The sequence below is a fragment of the Saccopteryx leptura genome, chromosome 3 (genome assembly GCF_036850995.1).
Source record: "Saccopteryx leptura isolate mSacLep1 chromosome 3, mSacLep1_pri_phased_curated, whole genome shotgun sequence".
Classification (NCBI taxonomy): Eukaryota; Metazoa; Chordata; class Mammalia; order Chiroptera; family Emballonuridae; genus Saccopteryx; species Saccopteryx leptura.
Genome location: NC_089505.1, coordinates 119,979,404 through 119,998,356, shown reverse-complemented (window position 1 = coordinate 119,998,356; position 18,953 = coordinate 119,979,404). Strand labels below are relative to the sequence as shown.

Genomic DNA, 18,953 nt, shown 5'->3' with positions numbered 1-18,953 from the left:
GGACAACTATTTCAGGCACCAGTACTTATCTATGTTTCTAAGAAATATTCAGACTAATAACTATGTTTCAAATACAATACTAGGCCTTAGAGATGCAACAGTAATTGAAACAGTCTGGGTCTGAGAAATAAGACAATTTGTATATATGCAACAATGGAAGCAAAACTTAAGTCTTGGGAACAAAGAGAAGGGACATCTAACTCTGATTCTTCTAATAAAAAGTAGTATCAAGCCTAACCAGACAGTGGTGCAGTGGATAGAGCATCGGACTGGGATGCGGAAGACCCAGGTTCAAGACCCCTAGGTTGCCAGCTTGAGCGTGGGCTCATCTGGTTTGAGCAAAAATTCACCAGCTTGGACCCAAGGTTGCTGGCTCAAGCAAGGGGTTACTCGGTCTGCTGAAGGCCCACGGTCAAGGCACATATGAGAGAGCAATCAATGAACAACTAAGGTGTTGCAATGCGCAACGAAAAACTAATGATTGATGCTTCTCATCTCTCCGTTCCTGTCTGTCTGTCCCTGTCTATCCCTCACTCTGACTCTCTCTCTGTCTCTGTAAAAAAAAAAAAAAAAAAAAAGTAGTATCAAGTCAGGGGTCTCAAACTCGCGGCCCGCCGAACAATTTTGTGCAGCCCGCAGACTAATCCACGAAGTTCAAGAAAAGTGTTGCGTAACAGTTGCCTTTTGTAGACCTAGTGCGGCCCGCCGAACGGCTGTGATCTTGCTCTGCGGCCCACATGCTGAGTTGAGTTTGAGACCCCTGAAGTAGATCTTGAATGTCAAACTCTTCAAACTTTATTCTATAGGTATTAAGAAGTTAATGAAGGTTTCTTAAGATAAAGAAATAAAGCCCTGACCGGTTAGCTCAGTGGTAGAGCATTGGCCCTGCATGTGGATGTACTGGGTACAATTCCCTATCAGAGCGCACAGGAGAAGTGCCCATCTGCTCCTCCAACCCTCCCCCTCTCACATCTCTCTCTCTCTCTCTTTCTCTCTCCCCCCCCCCCTCCTATAGCCATGAGTTGATTGGACCAAGTAGGCCCCAGGCTCTGAGGATGGCTCCATGGCCTCACCTCAGGCCCTGAAATAGCTCAGTTGCCAAGCAACAAAGCTGCAGCCCTGATGGGCAGAGCATCACCCCCTAGTGGGGTTGCAGTATGGATCCCGATCCAGCGCATGCAGAAGTCTGTCTCTGCCTCCCCTCCTCTCAGTGAATAAAAAAAATAAAAATAAAGTTATCAGTTTAACAAATTTATCATTGAAACTCAAGTGAGCAATGAGTTCCATTTTTTTTTAACAAAATGCAGAATAAATTAGAGGTTAAAAGACTAAAAGCAGAAAAAAGCAGTGAGGTATTACAACAAAAGTATTTATAAATGCTGAATTAAGGTGATGACAGTGAGAATAAAAATTTGAAAGCTGTCATAAAGTTAGAATCAACAGAACCTGGGGAAGGGGATTAAGGGAGAAGTCAAAGATCATGGATACAATTTCAAGTGTGATAACAAAAAAAAGAAGACAAGACACAGGGAGATGCACATTTCAAGTGAGAAATAGCAGATTCTATTTTAATATTACAGTAAGCCACTGACCATCTAGAGATCCAAGTCCTGCATTCTGGTCAGAATTTATTCCTGCCTGACCAGGCGGTGGCGCAATAGAGTGTCAGACTGGGATGCAGAGGACCCAGGTTTGAGACCCTGAGGTCACCAGTTTGAGCGCAGGCTCATCTGGTTTGAGCAAGGCTCACCAGCTTGGACCTAAGGTCTCTGGCTCAAGCAAGGGGTTACTCAGTCTGCTGAAGGTCCATGGTCAAGGCACATATGAGAAAGGAATCAATGAACAACTACGGTGTTGCAAGGAAAAACTAATGATGGATGCTTCTAATCTCTCTCCGTTCCTGTCTGTCTGTCCCTATCTATCCCTCTCTCTGACTCTCTCTGTCTCTGTAAAAAAAAAAAAGAAAATAAATAAATAAAAAATTTAAAACAAGAATTTATTCCTAAACACCAGCATAGTACAGTATAAATTATAACAAGCATTACTCCATGTCATGAGAAATGGAGAACTACGTCATTTGTGAGAGGTGCATGAGAGGTGGATACTTGCTTATCAGCCAGGCGTTTATTCCCCGAATGAATGGAATCCATCCAGTCTCTACTGCACACAACTGAAATTTTTACCTTTCAAAATCAAATAATTAGCCTGGCCTGTGGTGGCGCAGTGGATAAACCTTTGGCCTGGAATGCCAAGGTTGCCGGTTTGAAACCCTGGGCTTCCCTCGTCAAGGCACATACAGCAAGCAAGCAATGAACAACTAACATGAAGCAACTATGAGTTGTTACTTCCCATTCCATGCTCCCATTTCTCTCCTGTCTCTGTAAAATCAATAAAGTATTTTTTTTTTAAATCAGAGAAAAATGGCACCGTGAGGAGCAATACCGATAAATCTCCCCAAAATTTCAACAAGTTCTTCAACCAGAGACAGAAAAATCTATCCTTGGAGCATCTAGAAGTCCCCACACACTGAACACGAATGTATGATCGAGAAAAAATTGACTAAATATATAATTAACCCTGAAGGAAATAAGACGGAGAAAGGAACACTCCGCCTTCTTCACTAACCTAAGCAAGGGCTGCTTTCACTTGGAACTGAGAGAATAGGAGCTAAGGCGGGCAAAGGGGTGGATAGAGCCAGGCTGTGGCACAGATGTCCAAGCCGAGGAAACACTGTGCCTGCGACAACCCAGCAAAAACAAGCTAACGCCCGCGCCAAACCCTGACAAAGACGGCGAGTGGCAGCAGCCGTTAGACCCGATATCTTGGTCGGCAAGCGCGGATAGTGTGTGAGAGGTTCCTCCTACCACCCCAAGAGTGGGCACCCGTGTTACCGGACAAAGGGGCAGAGTCAGAGGCCTTTGCGTGGGCTGTGACCAGAGTCTCGGTGTGGCCCCTGCACCCTAAACAGCGGCACGCGGGGAGTACGTGAAAGCGAACTTCCCCACTCCCAAACTTCTCCGGGCGGGCGGGGCGCCTCACCCCGGGTGAGTGGTGGCCACCCCGATATCCTGGTCAGCGAGCACAAATAGTGTGTGAAAGTTTCCTCCTAGCACCCGGGAGTGGGCGCCCGTGTTCCCGGACAGAGGGGCAGTCAGAGGCCTTTGTGTGGGCTGTGACCAGAGTCTCGGTGTGGTTCCTGCACACTGAACAGCAGAGCGTGGGGAGTGCGCAAAAGCGAACTTCCCTACGCCCAAACTTCTCTGGGCGGGCGGGGCGCCTCACCCAGCCATAAAAGATAACAGACCCAGGAAGGATTAGCTTAACCCACAGTCTGCTCACCTCCCAACTGACCTATGCGATTCTAACTGACAAGATCTCTCTCAGATCAGCAATCTAAGACAGGAGGCGTGATATTTTTTTAGTGCATCTTGCTATGCACATAGGTGGGGGCAACTTCTGATTGGCAGAGCTTTCATACTCAGGGCTGTATGTTAAAAAGAGGGATTTGGACCTGACCAGGCGGTGGGGCAGTGGATAGAGCGTCGGACTGGGATGCGGAAGGACCCAGGTTCGAGACCCCGAAGTCGTCAGCTTTAGCGCGGGCTCATCTGGCTTGAACAAAGAGCTCATCAGCTTGGACCCAAGGTCGCTGGCTCCAGCAGGGGGTTACTCGGTCTGCTGAAGACCCGCGGTCAAGGCACATGTGAGAAAGCAATCAATGAACAACTAAGAAGTCGCAACGCGCAACGAAAAACTGATGATTGATGCTTCTCGTCTCTCTCCATTCCTGTCTGTCTGTCCCTGTCTATCTCTGCCTCTGTTTAAAAAAAAAAAAAAAAAAAAAAGAGGGATTTGGCAGCTTGGCAGCTTGTAAGACCTCTTGTTTTGCAAACAGCGACTGGGGCATCTTCTGCCCAGCCACAACAGGTTACAAAGTGCAAAAAGCCTGGTAAAGTGGTCCCACAGAGTGCTGAGGCATACTGGACACGCCTGGAGGCGCATAGAAAGGCACCTTGAAACAACTGGCTCCTAGCCCCGCCTGATTACACTGGCGACTCTGACTGACAGCGCCTTACCCAGAGCCGTGCACGGAGTGGGGATAGAGTGGGGATTTGCCAGCTCTTTGAGCCTCTTACTCTCCAGGCAGAGGCAGCAGCAACCCCATAACTGGATCATCAGGCTGCTAATTCAGGAAGGAAAGACTAGGAGAGAGGCTCTGGGAAAAAGGACTCTGTCATTGGTGGAGCCTGCAAATGCTAACGAGCCTCGACTGCCAACCAGACTGAAGCCTAATATATGACATCGCCATAGAGACTTATCAACTGCAAACCTCTACCTAAGCGTGCCACAGGGGCAGAACCTGGGGTACAGAGTCACCGACCAGGAAGAGGGAGAGAAAAGAAAAAGCAAGATAACCTATCAAAATCAAGAATAATCCACAGACTTTATAACCTTTTCCATTTTTTTTTGTTTGTTTCTTTCTTTCTTTCATCTTCTTGTCTTGATTATTTTCTTCTTCTTCCACTTTGGTCGTTTCATTCTCTGCCCATCTTATTTTTTCCTCTTCTTGAACTACATTACCCATAAGTGTTACATTTCCCATTTTCTTTCTTCTCTTCTTCCTTTCTCTATGAGGGTTGCACTCCAAAACACTAAATATCTGTCTCTCTTTGTTCTTTTTTCTTTTTTTCCTCTTACTTTTTTTCTCCCTCTATATTAGTTTCTTCTTTTCTCCTTTACTTTTCCTCGCAGTCAATCCTCAATCACGAACAAATTATTTTATTTGGGACTCAAATTTTTCTTTGTGGCACTTTGGGTGCTTTTTACTTCGCTTTTTAACTCATTAGCAGTGCTCCCAACCCTGGCTCTCCATTTTATCTAGTTTTTCCTCCACTTAATACAATAGTAATTTTTAAATTTTTTTTCCCTTTTTCCTGTTTCCCTCTTATCCCTCTCATTATATCTCTTAGTCAACTATCACAAGCAAATCATTTTATTCTTGACCCAAATTTTTTCCTTTTTTACATTTTGTGGGTCCATACCTCCTTTTTTGCCCCTGTATCACTTCTCCCCAACTCAAGCCCTCCAGTATAGGTAGTTTATGTTCTATTTAGCACAATATAATTCACAGTTCATCACAATTTTTTCTCAAGAAGGAGGGGAGAGGAGAGGAGGGGGGAAAAAGGAAATAACAAATTTTCTTTTTCTTTTTTTACTTTTTATTCTTTATTAATTCTAATTAGTACTATCAACAAAACCACCCTCAGATGCCATTAAGGAAAAGGAAATCGAATATCATAGATACAAAAGACAGAGATGTAGCACAGATAAATGAGGAAAAATCTATGGAGAAAAAAAATTAATATATTGGAAACCTTGGAGCTAAATGACAGAGAATTTAAAATAGAAATCCTAAAAATACTCAGAGATATACAAGAAAACACAGAAAGGAAATATAGGGAGCTCAGAAAACAACTCAACGAACACAAAGAATATATTACCAAGGAAATTGAAACTATAAAAACAAATCAAATCAAGATGAAAAACTCAATTCACGAGCTGAAAAACGAGGTAACAAGTTTAGCTAATAGAACAGGCCAGATAGAAGGTAGGAATAGTGAAATAGAAGACAAGTAATTTGAGGCACAACAGAGAGAAGAAAAAAAGAGACTCAAAAATTTAATAAAATGAGAAAGCCCTACAGGAATTGTCTGACTCCATCAAAAAGACTAACATAAGAATAATAGGTATATCAGAGGGAGAATAGAGAGAAAATGGAATGGAGAACATAGTCAAATAAATAATAGATGAGAACTTCCCAAGCATGTGGAAAGAACTAAAGCCTCAAATTCAAGAAGCAAACAAAACTCCGAGATTTCTTAACCCCAACAAACCTACTCCAAGGCACATCATAATGAAATTGGCACAAACCAACGACAAAGAAAAAACTCTCAAGGCAGCCAGGGAAAAGAAGAATACAACATATAAAGGAAGATCTATTAGATTATCATCGGATTTCTCAGCAGAAACTCTACAAGCTAGAAGAGAGTGAACCCCAATATTTAAAGTCCTGAAAGAGAGGAACTTCCAGTCAAGAACACTATACCCATCAAAGCTATCCTTCAAATACGAAGGAAAAATAAAACCATTCACAGATACAGAAAAGATGAGGGAATTTATCATCAGAAAACCCCCACTCCAGAAATTACTAAAGGGGGTTATCCATCCAGATACAAAGAATACAACAAAACAAAACCACAAGTAAAAGCTCCACCAAGAAAACAATAAAACCAAATTTAAACTGGACAACAAAAACAAAAAAGGGGGGGGGAGGATGGAGATTAACAGTAGCAAAGGACGATGGAGTGCAGAAGAACTCATAAGATAGTGTACTACAATGAACATGGTAGAACTTTTTTCATTACTTAATGGTAACCACCCTTGAAAAAACCACCACAGAAGCACATGACTTAAAAAAGATAGCAACAGAGGAAAGAAGTATGGAATACCAACAAACAAAAACAAAGGATAAAAAAGCAAAAGAGAAGAATCAAACAAGATACAAACCTAACAAAAAGCAATTTATAAAATGGCAATAGGGAACCCACAAATGTCAATAATTACACTAAATGTAAATGGATTAAACTCACCAATAAAAAGACACAGAGTAGCAGACTGGATTAAAAAAGAAAATCCAACTGTATGCTGCCTACAAGAAACACATCTAAGCAACAAGGATAAAAACAAATTCAAAGTGAAAGGCTGGAAAACAATACTCCAAGCAAATAACATCCAAAAAAAAAGCAGGCGTGCCCTGGCCGGTTGGCTCAGCAGTAGAGCGTCGGCCTAGCGTGTGGAGGACCCGGGTTCGATTCCCGGCCTGGGCACACAGGAGAAGCGCCCATTTGCTTCTCCACCCCTCCGCCGCGCTTTCATCTCTGTCTCTCTCTTCCCCTCCCACAGCCAAGGCTCCATTGGAGCAAAGATGGCCCGGGCGCTGGGGATGGCTCTGTGGCCTCTGCCTCAGGCGCTAGAGTGGCTCTGGTCGCAACATGGCGACGCCCAGGATGGGCAGAGCATCGCCCCCTGATGGGCAGAGCGCCGCCCCATGGTGGGCGTGCCGGGTGGATCCCGGTCGGGCGCATGCGGGAGTCTGTCTGACTGTCTCTCCCTGTTTCGAGCTTCAGAAAAGTGAAAAAAAAAAAAAAAAAAGCAGGCGTAGCAATACTCATATCTGATAATGCTGACTACAAGACAGTAAAAGTAGTCAAAGACAAAAATGGTCATTTTATAATGATTAAGGGGACACTGAATCAAGAAGACATAACAATTCTTAATATATATGCACCAAACCAAGGGTCACCAAAATATATAAGACAGCTACTTATTGACCTTAAAACAAAAACTGACAAAAATACAATCATACTTGGAGACCTCAATACACCGCTGACGGCTCTAGATCGTTCATCCAAACAGAAAATCAATAAAGATATACTGGCCTTAAATAAAACATTAGAGCACCTGGATATGATAGACATCTACAGGACATTTCATCCCAAAGCGACAGAGTATACATTTTTCTCTAGTGTATATGGAACATTCTCAAGAATTGACCATATGTTGGGCCACAAAAATAACATCAGCAAATTCAGAAAAATCGAAATTGTACCAAGCATATTTTCTGATCATAAAGCCTTGAAACTAGAATTCAACTGCAAAAAAGAGGGAAAAACCCCCACAAAACTGTGGAAACTAAACAACATACTTTTAAAAAATGAATGGGTCAAATAAGAAATAAGCACAGAGATCAAAAGATATATACAGAAAAATGAAAATGACAATACGACATATCAGAATCTCTGGGATGCAGCAAAAGCAGTGATAAGAGGGAAGTTCATATCACTTCAGGTCTATATGAACAAACAAGAGAGAGCCCAAGTGAACCACTTAACTTCACACCTTAAGGAACTAGAAAAAGAAGAACAAAGAAAACCCAAAACCAGCAGAAGAAAGGAGATAATAAAAATCAGAGCAGAAATAAATGAAATAGAGAACAGAAAAACTATAGAAAAAATTAATAGAACAAGGAGCTGGTTCTTTGAAAAGATCAACAAAATTGACAAACCGTTGGCAAGATTCTCCAAGGAAAAAAGAGAAAGGACTCATATAAACAAAATCCAAAATGAAAGAGGAGAAATCACCACGGATATCATAGATACACAAAGAATTATTGTAGAATACTACAAAAAAACTATATGCCACTAAATTCAACAATCTAGAAGAAATGGATAAATTCCTAGAACAAATCAACCTTCCTAGACTGAGTCAAGAAGAAGCAGAAAGCCTAAACAGACCAATTAGCAGGGAAGAAATAGAAAAAACTATTAAAAACCTCCCCAAAAATAAAAGTCCAAGGCCAGACGGTTATACTAGTGAATTCTATCAAACATTCAAAGAAGACTTGGTTCCTATTCTACTCAAAGTCTTCCAACAAATTGAAGCAGCAGCAATACTTCCAAACACATTTTATAAGGCCAACAAAACCTCATACCGAAACCTGGCAAGGACGGCACAAAAAAAGAAAACTACAGACCAATATCTCTAATGAATACAGATGCTAAAAACTAAACAAAATACTAGCAAATCAAATACAACAACATATTAAAAAATAATACAAGTGGGATTCATCCCAGAATCTCAAGGATGGTTCATGGTTCCTCTGTCTCTCTCTTCCCCTCCTGCAGCCAAGGCTCCATTGAAGCAAAGTTGGCCCAGGCGCTGAGGATGGCTCCATGGCCTCTGCCTCAGGCGCTAGAATGGCTCTGGTTGCAACAGAGCAACACCCCAGATGGGCAGAGCATCACCCCCTGGTGGGCATGCCGGGTGGATCCCAGTCGGGCGCATGTGGGAGTCTGTCTGACTGCCTCCCCATTTCTAACTTCAGAAAAATACAAAAAAAATAAAAATAAAAAAAAATACAACACAATTTTATGTTTAAGACACTCAACAAAATGGGTATAGAAGGAAAATATCTCAACATGATAAAGGCTATATATGATAAACCATCAGCTAACATCATATTAAATGGCATAAAACTGAAGGCTTTCCCCTTAAATCAGGAACAAGACAGGGTTGTCCACTCTCTCCACTCTTATTTAACGTGGTGCTAGAGGTTCTAGCCAGAGCAATAAGACAAGACAAAGAAATAAAAGGCATCCATATGGGAAAAGAAGAAGTAAAGGTATCACTTTTTGCAAATGATATGATCCTATACATCGAAAACCCCAAAGAATCCACAAAAAGATTACTAGAAACAATAAGCCAATACAGTAGGTCGCAGGATACAAAATTAATATACAGAAGTCCATAGCCTTTCTATATGCCAACAATGAAACATTAGAGAACAAACAAAAAATAATCCCCTTCACGACTGCAACAAAAAAAATAAAATACCTAGGAATAAACATAACAAAGAATGTAAAGGACCTATATAATGAAAATTACAAAGCATTGCTAAGGGAAATCGAAAAAGATACAATGAGATGGAAAAATATTCCTTGTTCTTGGATAGGAAGAATAAATATAATCAAGATGGCCATATTACCCAAAGCAATATACAAATTTAAGGCAATTCCCATCAAAATTCCAATGACATTTTTTAAAGAAATGGAACAAAAAATCATCAGATTTATATGGAACTATAAAAAAACCCAAATAGCCAAAGCAATCCTAAAGAAAAAGAATGAAGCTGGGGGCATTACAATACCTGACTTCAAACTATATTATAAAGCCACGACAATCAAAACAGCATGGTATTGGCAGAAAAATAGATACACAGACCAATGGAACAGAATAGGAAGCCCAAAAATAAAACCACATATATATGGTCAAATAATTTTTGATGAAAGGGCCAAAAACACACAATGGAGAAAAGAAAGCCTCTTCAACAAATGGTGCTGGGAAAACTGGAAAGCTATATGCAAAAGAATTAAACTCGACTACAGTTTGTCCCCTTGTACTAAAATTAATTCAAACTGGATCAAAGAGGCCCTGGCCGGTTAGCTCAGTGGTAGAGCATCAGCCTGGCATGCAGGAGTCCCGGGTTCGATTCCCAGCCAGGGCACACAGGAGAAGCACCCATCTGCTTCTCCACCCCTCCCCCTCTCCTTCCTCTCTGTCCCCCTCTTCCCCTCCCATAGCCGAGGCTGCACTGGAGCAAAGTTGGCCCAGGCGCTGAGGATGGCTCCATGGCCTCTGCCTCAGGTGCTAGAATGGCTCTGGTCGCAACAGAGCAAAGCCCCAGATGGGCAGAGCATCGCCCCCTGGTGGGCATGCCAGGTGGATACCAGTTGGGCGCATGCAGGAGTCTGTCTGACTACCTCCCTGTTTCCAACTTCAGGAAAAAAAAAAAAGGATTAAAGACCTAAATATAAGACCTGAAACAATAAAGTATATAGAAGACATAGGTTCTAAACTCATGGACCTTGGTTTTAAAGAGCACTTTATGAATTAGACTCCAAAGGCAAGAGAAGTGAAGGCAAAGATAAATGAATGGGACTACATCAGACTAAGAAGTTTTTGCTCAGCAAGAGAAACTGACAACAAAATAAACAGCCAACTAAATGGGAAATATTTTCAAACAACAGCTCAGATAAGGGCCTAATATCCAAAATATACAAAGAACTCATAAAACTCAACAACAAACAAACAAACAATCCAATAAAAAATGGGAAGAGGACATGAACAGACACTTCTCCCAGGAAGAAATACAAATGGCCAACAGATATATGAAAAGATGTTCATCTTCATTAGTTATTAGAGAAATGCAAATCAAAACTGCAATGAGATACCTCCTCATACCTGTTAGATTAGCTATTATTAACAAGACAGGTAATAGCAAATGTTGGAGAGGATGTGGAGAAAAAGGAACCCTCATTCACTGTTGGTGGGAATGTAAAGTAGTACAACCATTATGGAAGAAAGTATGGTGGTTCCTTAAAAACTTGAAAATAGGCCTGACCAGGCTGTGGCGCAGTGGATAGAGCGTCGGACTGGGATGCCGAGGACCCAGGTTCGAGACCCCGAGGTCGCCAGCTAGAGCACGGGCTCATCTGGTTTGAGCAAATCTCACCAGCTTGGACCCAAGGTCGCTGGCTCGAGCAAGGGGTTACTCGGTCTGCTGAAGGCCCACGGTCAAGGCATATATGAGAAAGCAATCAATGAACAACTAAGGTGTCGCAATGTGCAACGAAAAACTGATGAGTGATGCTTCTCATCTCTCCATTCCTGTCTGTCTGTCCCTGTCTATCCCTCTTTCTCTGACTCTCTGTCTCTGTAAAAAAGAAAACAAACTGAAAATAGAACTACCTTATGACCCAGCAATCCCTCTACTGGGTATATACCCCAAAAACTCAGAAACATTGATACGTCAAGACACATGCAGTCCCATGTTCATTGCAGCATTGTTCACAGTGGCCAAGACATGGAAACAACCAAAAAGCCCTTCATTAGATGACTGGAAAAAGAAGATGTGGCACATATACACTATGGAATACTACTCAGCCATAAGAAATGATGACATCGGATCATTACAACAAAATGATGGGATCTTGATAACATTATACGGGGTGAAATAAGTAAATCAGAAAAAAACAAGAACTGCATTATTCCATATGTAGGTAGGACATAAAAACGAGACTAAAAGACATGGACAAGAGTGTGGTGGTTACGGGGCGAGAGGGCACAAAGAAAACTAGATAGAAGGTGACGGAGGACAATCTGACTTTGGGTGATGGGTATGCAACATATTTTAATGACAAGATAACCTGGACATGTTTTCTTTGAACATATGTACCCTGATTTATTGATGTCACCCCATTAAAATGAATTTAAAATTTTTTTAAAAAATCAAATAATTACAAGTTATGAACTTTCGAGCACACTATCAAATTATAAAAATCATAGATGTTATGATCACAAAGGCTGAAACTCTATGATGGAAACATTAAGCACAGAAATGGAAATGTACAGCTAAGGGAAAAGGCCAGGCCTAGAAACTCAGTATCATTCTACAAGAAGGTTCTGTGACAATGCCATGAATAAAGAGGACCACAAACCCTTGTTCCACATCCCAAACACCTGCCATGAATAGGGAAGCCCACTAAAAAAAAGAGTACAATAGGCCCTAGCCGGTTGGCTCAGTGGTAAAGCGTTGGTCTGGCGTGCAGGAGTCCCGGGTTTAATTCCCGGCCAGGGCACACAGGAGAGGCGCCCATCTGCTTCTCCACCCCTCCCCCTCTGCTTCTTCTCTGTCTCTCTCTTTCCCTCCCGCAGCCAAGGCTCCAGTGGAGCAAAGTTGGTCCGGGCACTGAGGATGGCTTCATGGCCGCTGCCTCAGGTGCTAGAATGGCGCTGGTTGCAACAGAGCAATGCCCCAGATGGGCAGAACATCACCCCCTGGTGGGCATGCTGGGTGGATCCCGGTCAGGCACATGCGGGAGTCTGTCTGACTGCCTCCCCGTTTCCAACTTCGGAAAAATACAAAAATACAAAAAAAAAAAAGAAGAACCAACTAGCCCAGGGTCGGGAACCTATGGCTCGCAAGCCAGATATGGTTCTTTGATGGCTGCATCTGGCTCACAGACAAATCTTTAATTAAAAAAATAATAATGTTAAAAATATAAAACATTCTCATGTATTACAATCCATTCATTTCCTACTGCTCATGTTCATGGCTGTGGGTGGCTGGAGCCAATCACAGCTGTCCTCCAGGACAACACCAATTTTTTTTTTTTTTACAGGGACAGAGAGAGAGTCAGAGAGATGGATAGAGACAGACAGACAGAAACGCAGAGAGATGAGAAGCATCAATCATCAGTTTTTGTTGTGACACCTTAGTTGTTCATTGATTGCTTTCTCATATGTGCCTTGACCGTGGGCCTTCAGCAGACCAAGTAACCCCTAGCTCGAGCCAGCGACCTTGGGTCCAAGCTGGTGAGCTTTTTGCTCAAGCCAGATGAGCCCACACTCAAGCTGGCGACCTCAAAGTCTCTAACCTGGGTCTTCCACATCCCAGTCCGACACTCTACCCACTGCGCCACTACCTGGTCAGACACCATATTTTTATTGGATAATGCATAAGGTACATGGGTCATTGTCAGGTCATGAAGTAAACTTCCCTCCTTTTAGTCAAGTAGTCAGCTAGCTAATTGCAGAAACCCTTTTGATGAAGTAGATGGCTAAAAGAAAAAAAGATGAGGAGTATCATACTTTCAGCAGGAATGGACAGAGGAATTTCTTTGTGGAGAGAGTAAGTTCTGCAGTGTGTCTAATATGCAATGATAAAACTGCATCAATTAAAAAAAACTGTCAAATATAAAGCAGCACTTCGACACACGCCATATTACATTTGCATGGAAATATCCAGTGGGGGAAAGCAGGAAGAAATCATGTCAAGAGCTATACTGTGCAGCCTGACCAGGTGGTGGCGCAGTGGAGAGAGCGTCAGACTGGGATGTAGAGGACCCAGGTTCAAGACTTCGAGGTCACCAGCTTGAGCACAGGCTCATCTGGTTTGAGCAAGGCTCACCAGCTTGAGCCCAAGGTCGCTGGCTCAAGCAAGGGGTTATTCGGTCTGCTGTAGCCCCACGGTCAAGGCACATATGAGAAATCAATCAATGAACAACTAAGAAGCCGCAACGAAGAATTGATGTTTCTCATCTCTCTCCCTTCCTTGTCTGTCTGTCCTTATCAGTCCCTCTCTCTGACTCTGTTTCTGCCACAAATAGAAGAAGAAAAAGAACCAACTATTTCCACAAGCAACAACATAGATGGATCTCACAAACATGATTTTTATAAAATAATATCAGTTCTTTCCCTGGCTAGGTTGCTCAGTGGATAGAGAGTCCTCTCAATGCACCAAGGTCCCAGGTCTGATCCTGGGCAGGGCACATATGAGAAGCAACCAATGAGTGTACAATTAAATGGAACAACTAGGTGGAACAATAACTGATGCCTCTCTCTTTCTCTCTCTCTCCTTCCCTTCTTTCTCTCTCCCTTCTCTCTCTCTCCCATCAGTAGAAAAAATTTAAGTTTAAATGATATCAGTTCTTTTTATTCCCCCACTGATTTGAGAGAGAGAGAAGTATCAACTGTTGTTTTACTTAATTGTGCACTCATTGGTTGCTTATTGCATGTGCCCTGAAAGGGGATGAAACCTGGGACCTCCGCATGCGTGGCCCATGCTCTATCTCCTGAGCCACCCAGCTAGGGCTTCACAAACTTGATTTGAATTAAAGAATCTAGTCACAAAAGAAATGCAAACTGTATGATTCCATTTATATGAAGCTCAAGAAGGGGCAACACTAATCCATGGTGATAAGAGATTGGGAAAGTAGTTATCTTTGGAGGAGCGTTCTATGGTACTAAAAATGTTCTACATCCTTTTAAATTATTTCATTGATTTCAGAGAGAGAGAGAAGGATAGGGTAGGGATGAGGGGGAGGGGGAAAGAGCGAGGAAGAGAAGGGAGGGTGAGGGTGAGAGAGAGAGAGAGAGAGAGAGAGAAGCATCAACTCACTGTTCCACTTAGTTGTTCCATTTAGATATACACTCATTGATTGCTTCCTACACATGCCCTGACTGGTGATCGAACCCACAACCTTGGTGCATGAGGATGACATTTTATCCACTGAACTACCCAGTCAGGGATGTTCTACATTTTGACCTAAGTAGTGGCAACATAGATATATTTGTCTTGTAAAAATTCATTGACTGAGACTGACCAGGCGGTGGCACGGTGGAGAGAGTGTCAGACTGCAATGCAGAGGACATAGGTTCAAGACCCTGAGGTCACCAGCTTGAGCACAGGTTCATCTGGTTTGAACAAAGCTCACCAGCTTGGACCCATGGTCGCTGGCTTGAGCAAGAGGTTACTCGGTCTGCTGTAGCCCCCAGTCAAGGTACATATGAGAAAGCAATCAGTGAACAACTAAGGTGTTGCAACAAAATACTAATGATTGATGCTTCTCATCTCTCTCTGTTCCTGTCTGTCCCTATCTGACTCTCTGTCTCGGTAAAAAATAATAAATAAACCTTTAATTGTATTGAAGTTACACCTCAATAAAAAAGTAAATAAACAGGCCCTGGCCGGTTGGCTCAGTGGTAGAGCGTCGACCTGGCGTGCGGGAGTCCCGGGTTCGATTCCCGGCCAGGGCACACAGGAGAAGCGCCCATCTGCTTCTCCACCCCTCCCCCTCTCCTTCCTCTCTGTCTCTCTCTTCCCCTCCCGCAGCCAAGGCTCCATTGGAGCAGTTTGCCCGGGCGCTGAGGATGGCTCTGTGGACTCTGCCTCAGGCACTGGAATGGCTCTGATTGCGGCAGAGGGAAGCCCCAAGATGGGCAGAGCATCGCCCCCTGGTGGGCGTGCCGGGTGGATCCTGGTTGGGCGCATGCGGGAGTCTGACTGCCTCCCTGTTTCCAACTTCAGAAAAGGGGGAAAAAAAAAAGTAAATAAACAAACATACAATGTTACTGGTGACCTTGGAGACATCACTTTTGGAAGAGTTGAAGTGTAGAAGCCAAACTATAATATGAGAAATGTATACAAGGTGAGGAAGCTGACCCATTTTTCAAGAAGGCGGCTGGTGAAGCAAAGAATAGATAACAATGTAGCTTAAGTAAGTTACACAATTCAGGGATATTGTATTATTTTGTTTTTATTTAAGGTTTAAGACAAAGAGAAAATAACATACATAACAAGGACAAATGAGCCAGGATGAAATCAAGTACATAAGTAGAGGGATTAGCCTCAGAGAGGAGAAGGAATACTTATTTTTCTGAAATTGAGGCAAAGGATGACTGAACACAGAAATCCTGATATAAAGAAGAGGAGAAAATCAAGTAACCTTGCACTCTTTAGTGAAGCATACAATAAAGTCAATTGGCCCAGGTAAATTGAGCAAGAAAGGATCTGAGCTTTAAATATTTTTTAATGTTTCAAATAGATATTGCAGCCCTGGCCAGATGGCTCAGTTGGTTAGAGCATTGTCCTGGAGCACAGAGGTTGCCAGTTCAATCCCTGGTCAGGGCACATACAGGACGAGATTGATGTTCCTGTCTCTCCACCCACTTCCTCCCTCTAAAATCAATAAAATAAACAACTTAAAAAAATAGATATTGCAGAAAATATAAAAGGCACGGATGAGGGGGAAATTACAGCAACAGGATAATGCTCAGTGGCCTGAAAGCAGGGCTGGGCAGAGAATAAAAGGTGAAAGAACAAAAGGGGGGGGGGATCCAAGTGCTAGCATGTGCATTACTGAAACTATATAATAAGAAATGATGTCTAAGGAAAATATTTAACTGATGGGAAAAGAGACAGGAAACCTAATAGACTTGAAAGACTGAAAGATGAAATCACTAGGGTCTCCAGTGCAAATCACTAGGGTCTCCAGTTCATAGAGTTCATTACAGAACATTTTTCTGCAAATCCCACAAGATGAAAGACCACATACTCCCTTTGACTGGACTTCCTACCGCTACTAGTGGCAACTTCTCCCTGATAAAACTGACCTTTAACCCCTATTTCTAACTACACCTACAATGACTAATAAATTATATAAACACATCCTATCCATTCAGAAATTCCATAAATATTTTTTTACTGTTTTCCATTTGTATTTTCCCATCAAGATGTTTTCAGTGGAAAACTCCTAGAAGGCATAGCCTATATCTATAAATTCCCTGTTCACGTCATTGGGCTTGGGATTGCACATATGCAGTTGTTTTAAAAAGAGCTTTCTTGTGAAATAGATCATTATTGAAGTGAACTTTAAAATAAAGATTCTGAAAACACTTCTACAAGACTACAGTAATGGCCAAATCAGAGAATGCTTAGAAATAACATCAGTTTTTATATCCGTCAAGACAACCTCTAGGCAATAGAATAACATGTGCTGTATACTATTGACTTTCCCTATCTTATACTGTTTACCATCCCTCTACGTAACTCCTCAATATCCCTTTAGTAAGCCTATTCTTTGAAGTGCATTTACTCCCAACCCACGTTCCAGAGTCCCTTCTTCCCATCCAGAACCCCTGACTGCAAATGCCCACAGGACCATTTTTTCATTCCCCTACTCTCTCCCATTTCCCATTCAACCCCGGGCCATCACTTCCATTTTTCCACTCCCCATTTTCCTGCCTCTCCAGACCTTCCATTCCTTCTGCGGAACTACTCAGTCCCCACCCCTCAAATGCCCCAGCCTGTCTTCCCGCCTGAGATCCCCCTCCCCCACCGCTTCATTCAGACTACCCTTCCATCCTTTCCCTCCCGGACCCGGGCCCGCCTTACCTGCTCCTTGACCTCAGACCCCATGGGCCCGGTCCACTCCTCCAGTCGCTGCCTCCCCGGCGGCGCTCGCCGGCGCGGGGTCAGGGGCTGGGGCCGTTCGGCCGCTCGCTGAGCCCTATCCTCGCCGCGGGGGGCCGGCGGCGGCGGCTGAGGTCGTTCGCGGCAGCGGCTCCGCTTCATATCTGCGGCTGGGCCCTGCGGGCGTCAACGCCGCGACGATCCCGGTCCCGCACAGCTCCGGGCCGCAGCGCTGCCGCGCCAACCACCGCCCGCAGCCACCATGGCCCGGCGGGCGCCCGAAGCCACCGACCCCAGCTTGCAGCTCCTCCGCGCGTTCTGGGGCTTCAAGCGCCACGGTCTTTTCGGCGCTCCTCACGGTGGAGGCAACATAGCCGCCGCCTCGTTTTCTCCCACCCGGCACGCGCTTAGCCGGCCACCCGCCGCCGACGGCGCCGGCTCTAGAGCCAGCTGCCCGCCAGCCCGCCTCCGGCCGGGCCCCGCCCCTCCCTACCCCTCCCTTGGCGCGCGCACGGGGAGCCCGCCCGCCACCTCCGGCCGCGCGCGGTCTCCCGCGCACGCGCCAGCAAACAGTCGCGAGAGACCCGCCCGTGGCCCCTCTGTATAGTGGGGAAAGCGGAAGGGGGCGGGTCTCCCGGTGCTCAGCTGCGACTACGACAGACACTCATTGATTCTTTCATTCATCCATTCATGAAAATGTGTGCTCGACCAAGGTAAGTGCTAGGGATCCAAAAGTGCGTTAGAACTGATCGGTGTCTTCAGGAAACTATAGGGAGAGGGACCAAGAGCAGGAAGGAGTCAAAATCCACAATGAATTAATAAAATATGAATGCATGCTTTTTTATTGAGGGCTTGCTACTGTTACCTAATCTTCACATCACACTTTGGAGGCAGGTCTGCTCATTCTTATGTTACAGATAAGAACACCCAGATGAAGTGACATACACTCAGCAAATCAGTGAACAAACTAGACAGAACCCAAATTCTGGCTTTTCTGTCCCTTTCTACTGTTTTCTGATGCTTCCAGAAAGTTATACAGGGTATGCAAAGTCCTATAAAGAGGAAGAAGTGATAGATTCCTTCTGGGGAAAGGGGGGGACAAAAAGGCTTCCGGAATGATTCCCATGATTCCCCAGTGATGATGAAGTCATCGTGTTATAACCCAGTTCAGCCTGACCACAGCCAGTCTAGCTGTGGCCTAAGCAGCCTGGCCTGTCACTTCCAGTGACTCATCTTCTCAGCAACGTGGCTGCAGATTAGCACTGTCTGGCATCCTCCTTCTGGTTTCAGCTAGTCTGCCACAACGTTGTATTTTGCTTTTTTTTTTAACATGTCACTGCTTTTTATTGCCCATAGAATAAAATTCAAATTACTTACAATGGTCTAAAGCTAATACTTAAATTATCTAACTCCTCCCCATCCATCTAAACTCATTCCAGCCTCTCATTTGCTTATGTCAGGGTGGTTCGTTTTCTATTTTTTTCAGTGGACGAGTGGATTAAAAAACTGTGATACATATATACAATGGAATACTATGGGGCTATGAAAAAGAAGGAAATATTACCTTTTACAACAATATGGA

General features: G+C 43.7%; 1 protein-coding gene across 5 annotated transcripts in view; it reads right to left on the bottom strand.

The window, feature by feature from the left end:
- Positions 1–17,847, bottom strand: part of MAST2 (microtubule associated serine/threonine kinase 2) — a 219,649-nt gene extending 201,802 nt beyond the window's left edge. For all 5 annotated transcript variants that reach the window (XM_066376120.1, XM_066376111.1, XM_066376114.1 and 2 more), the window contains exon 1: positions 17,354–17,847. In XM_066376120.1, the coding sequence (XP_066232217.1) occupies positions 17,354–17,533 (180 nt within the window). In that variant the 5' untranslated portion in view covers positions 17,534–17,847. The remainder of the gene's footprint in view (positions 1–17,353) is intronic.
- Positions 17,848–18,953: the final 1,106 nt, after the last annotated feature.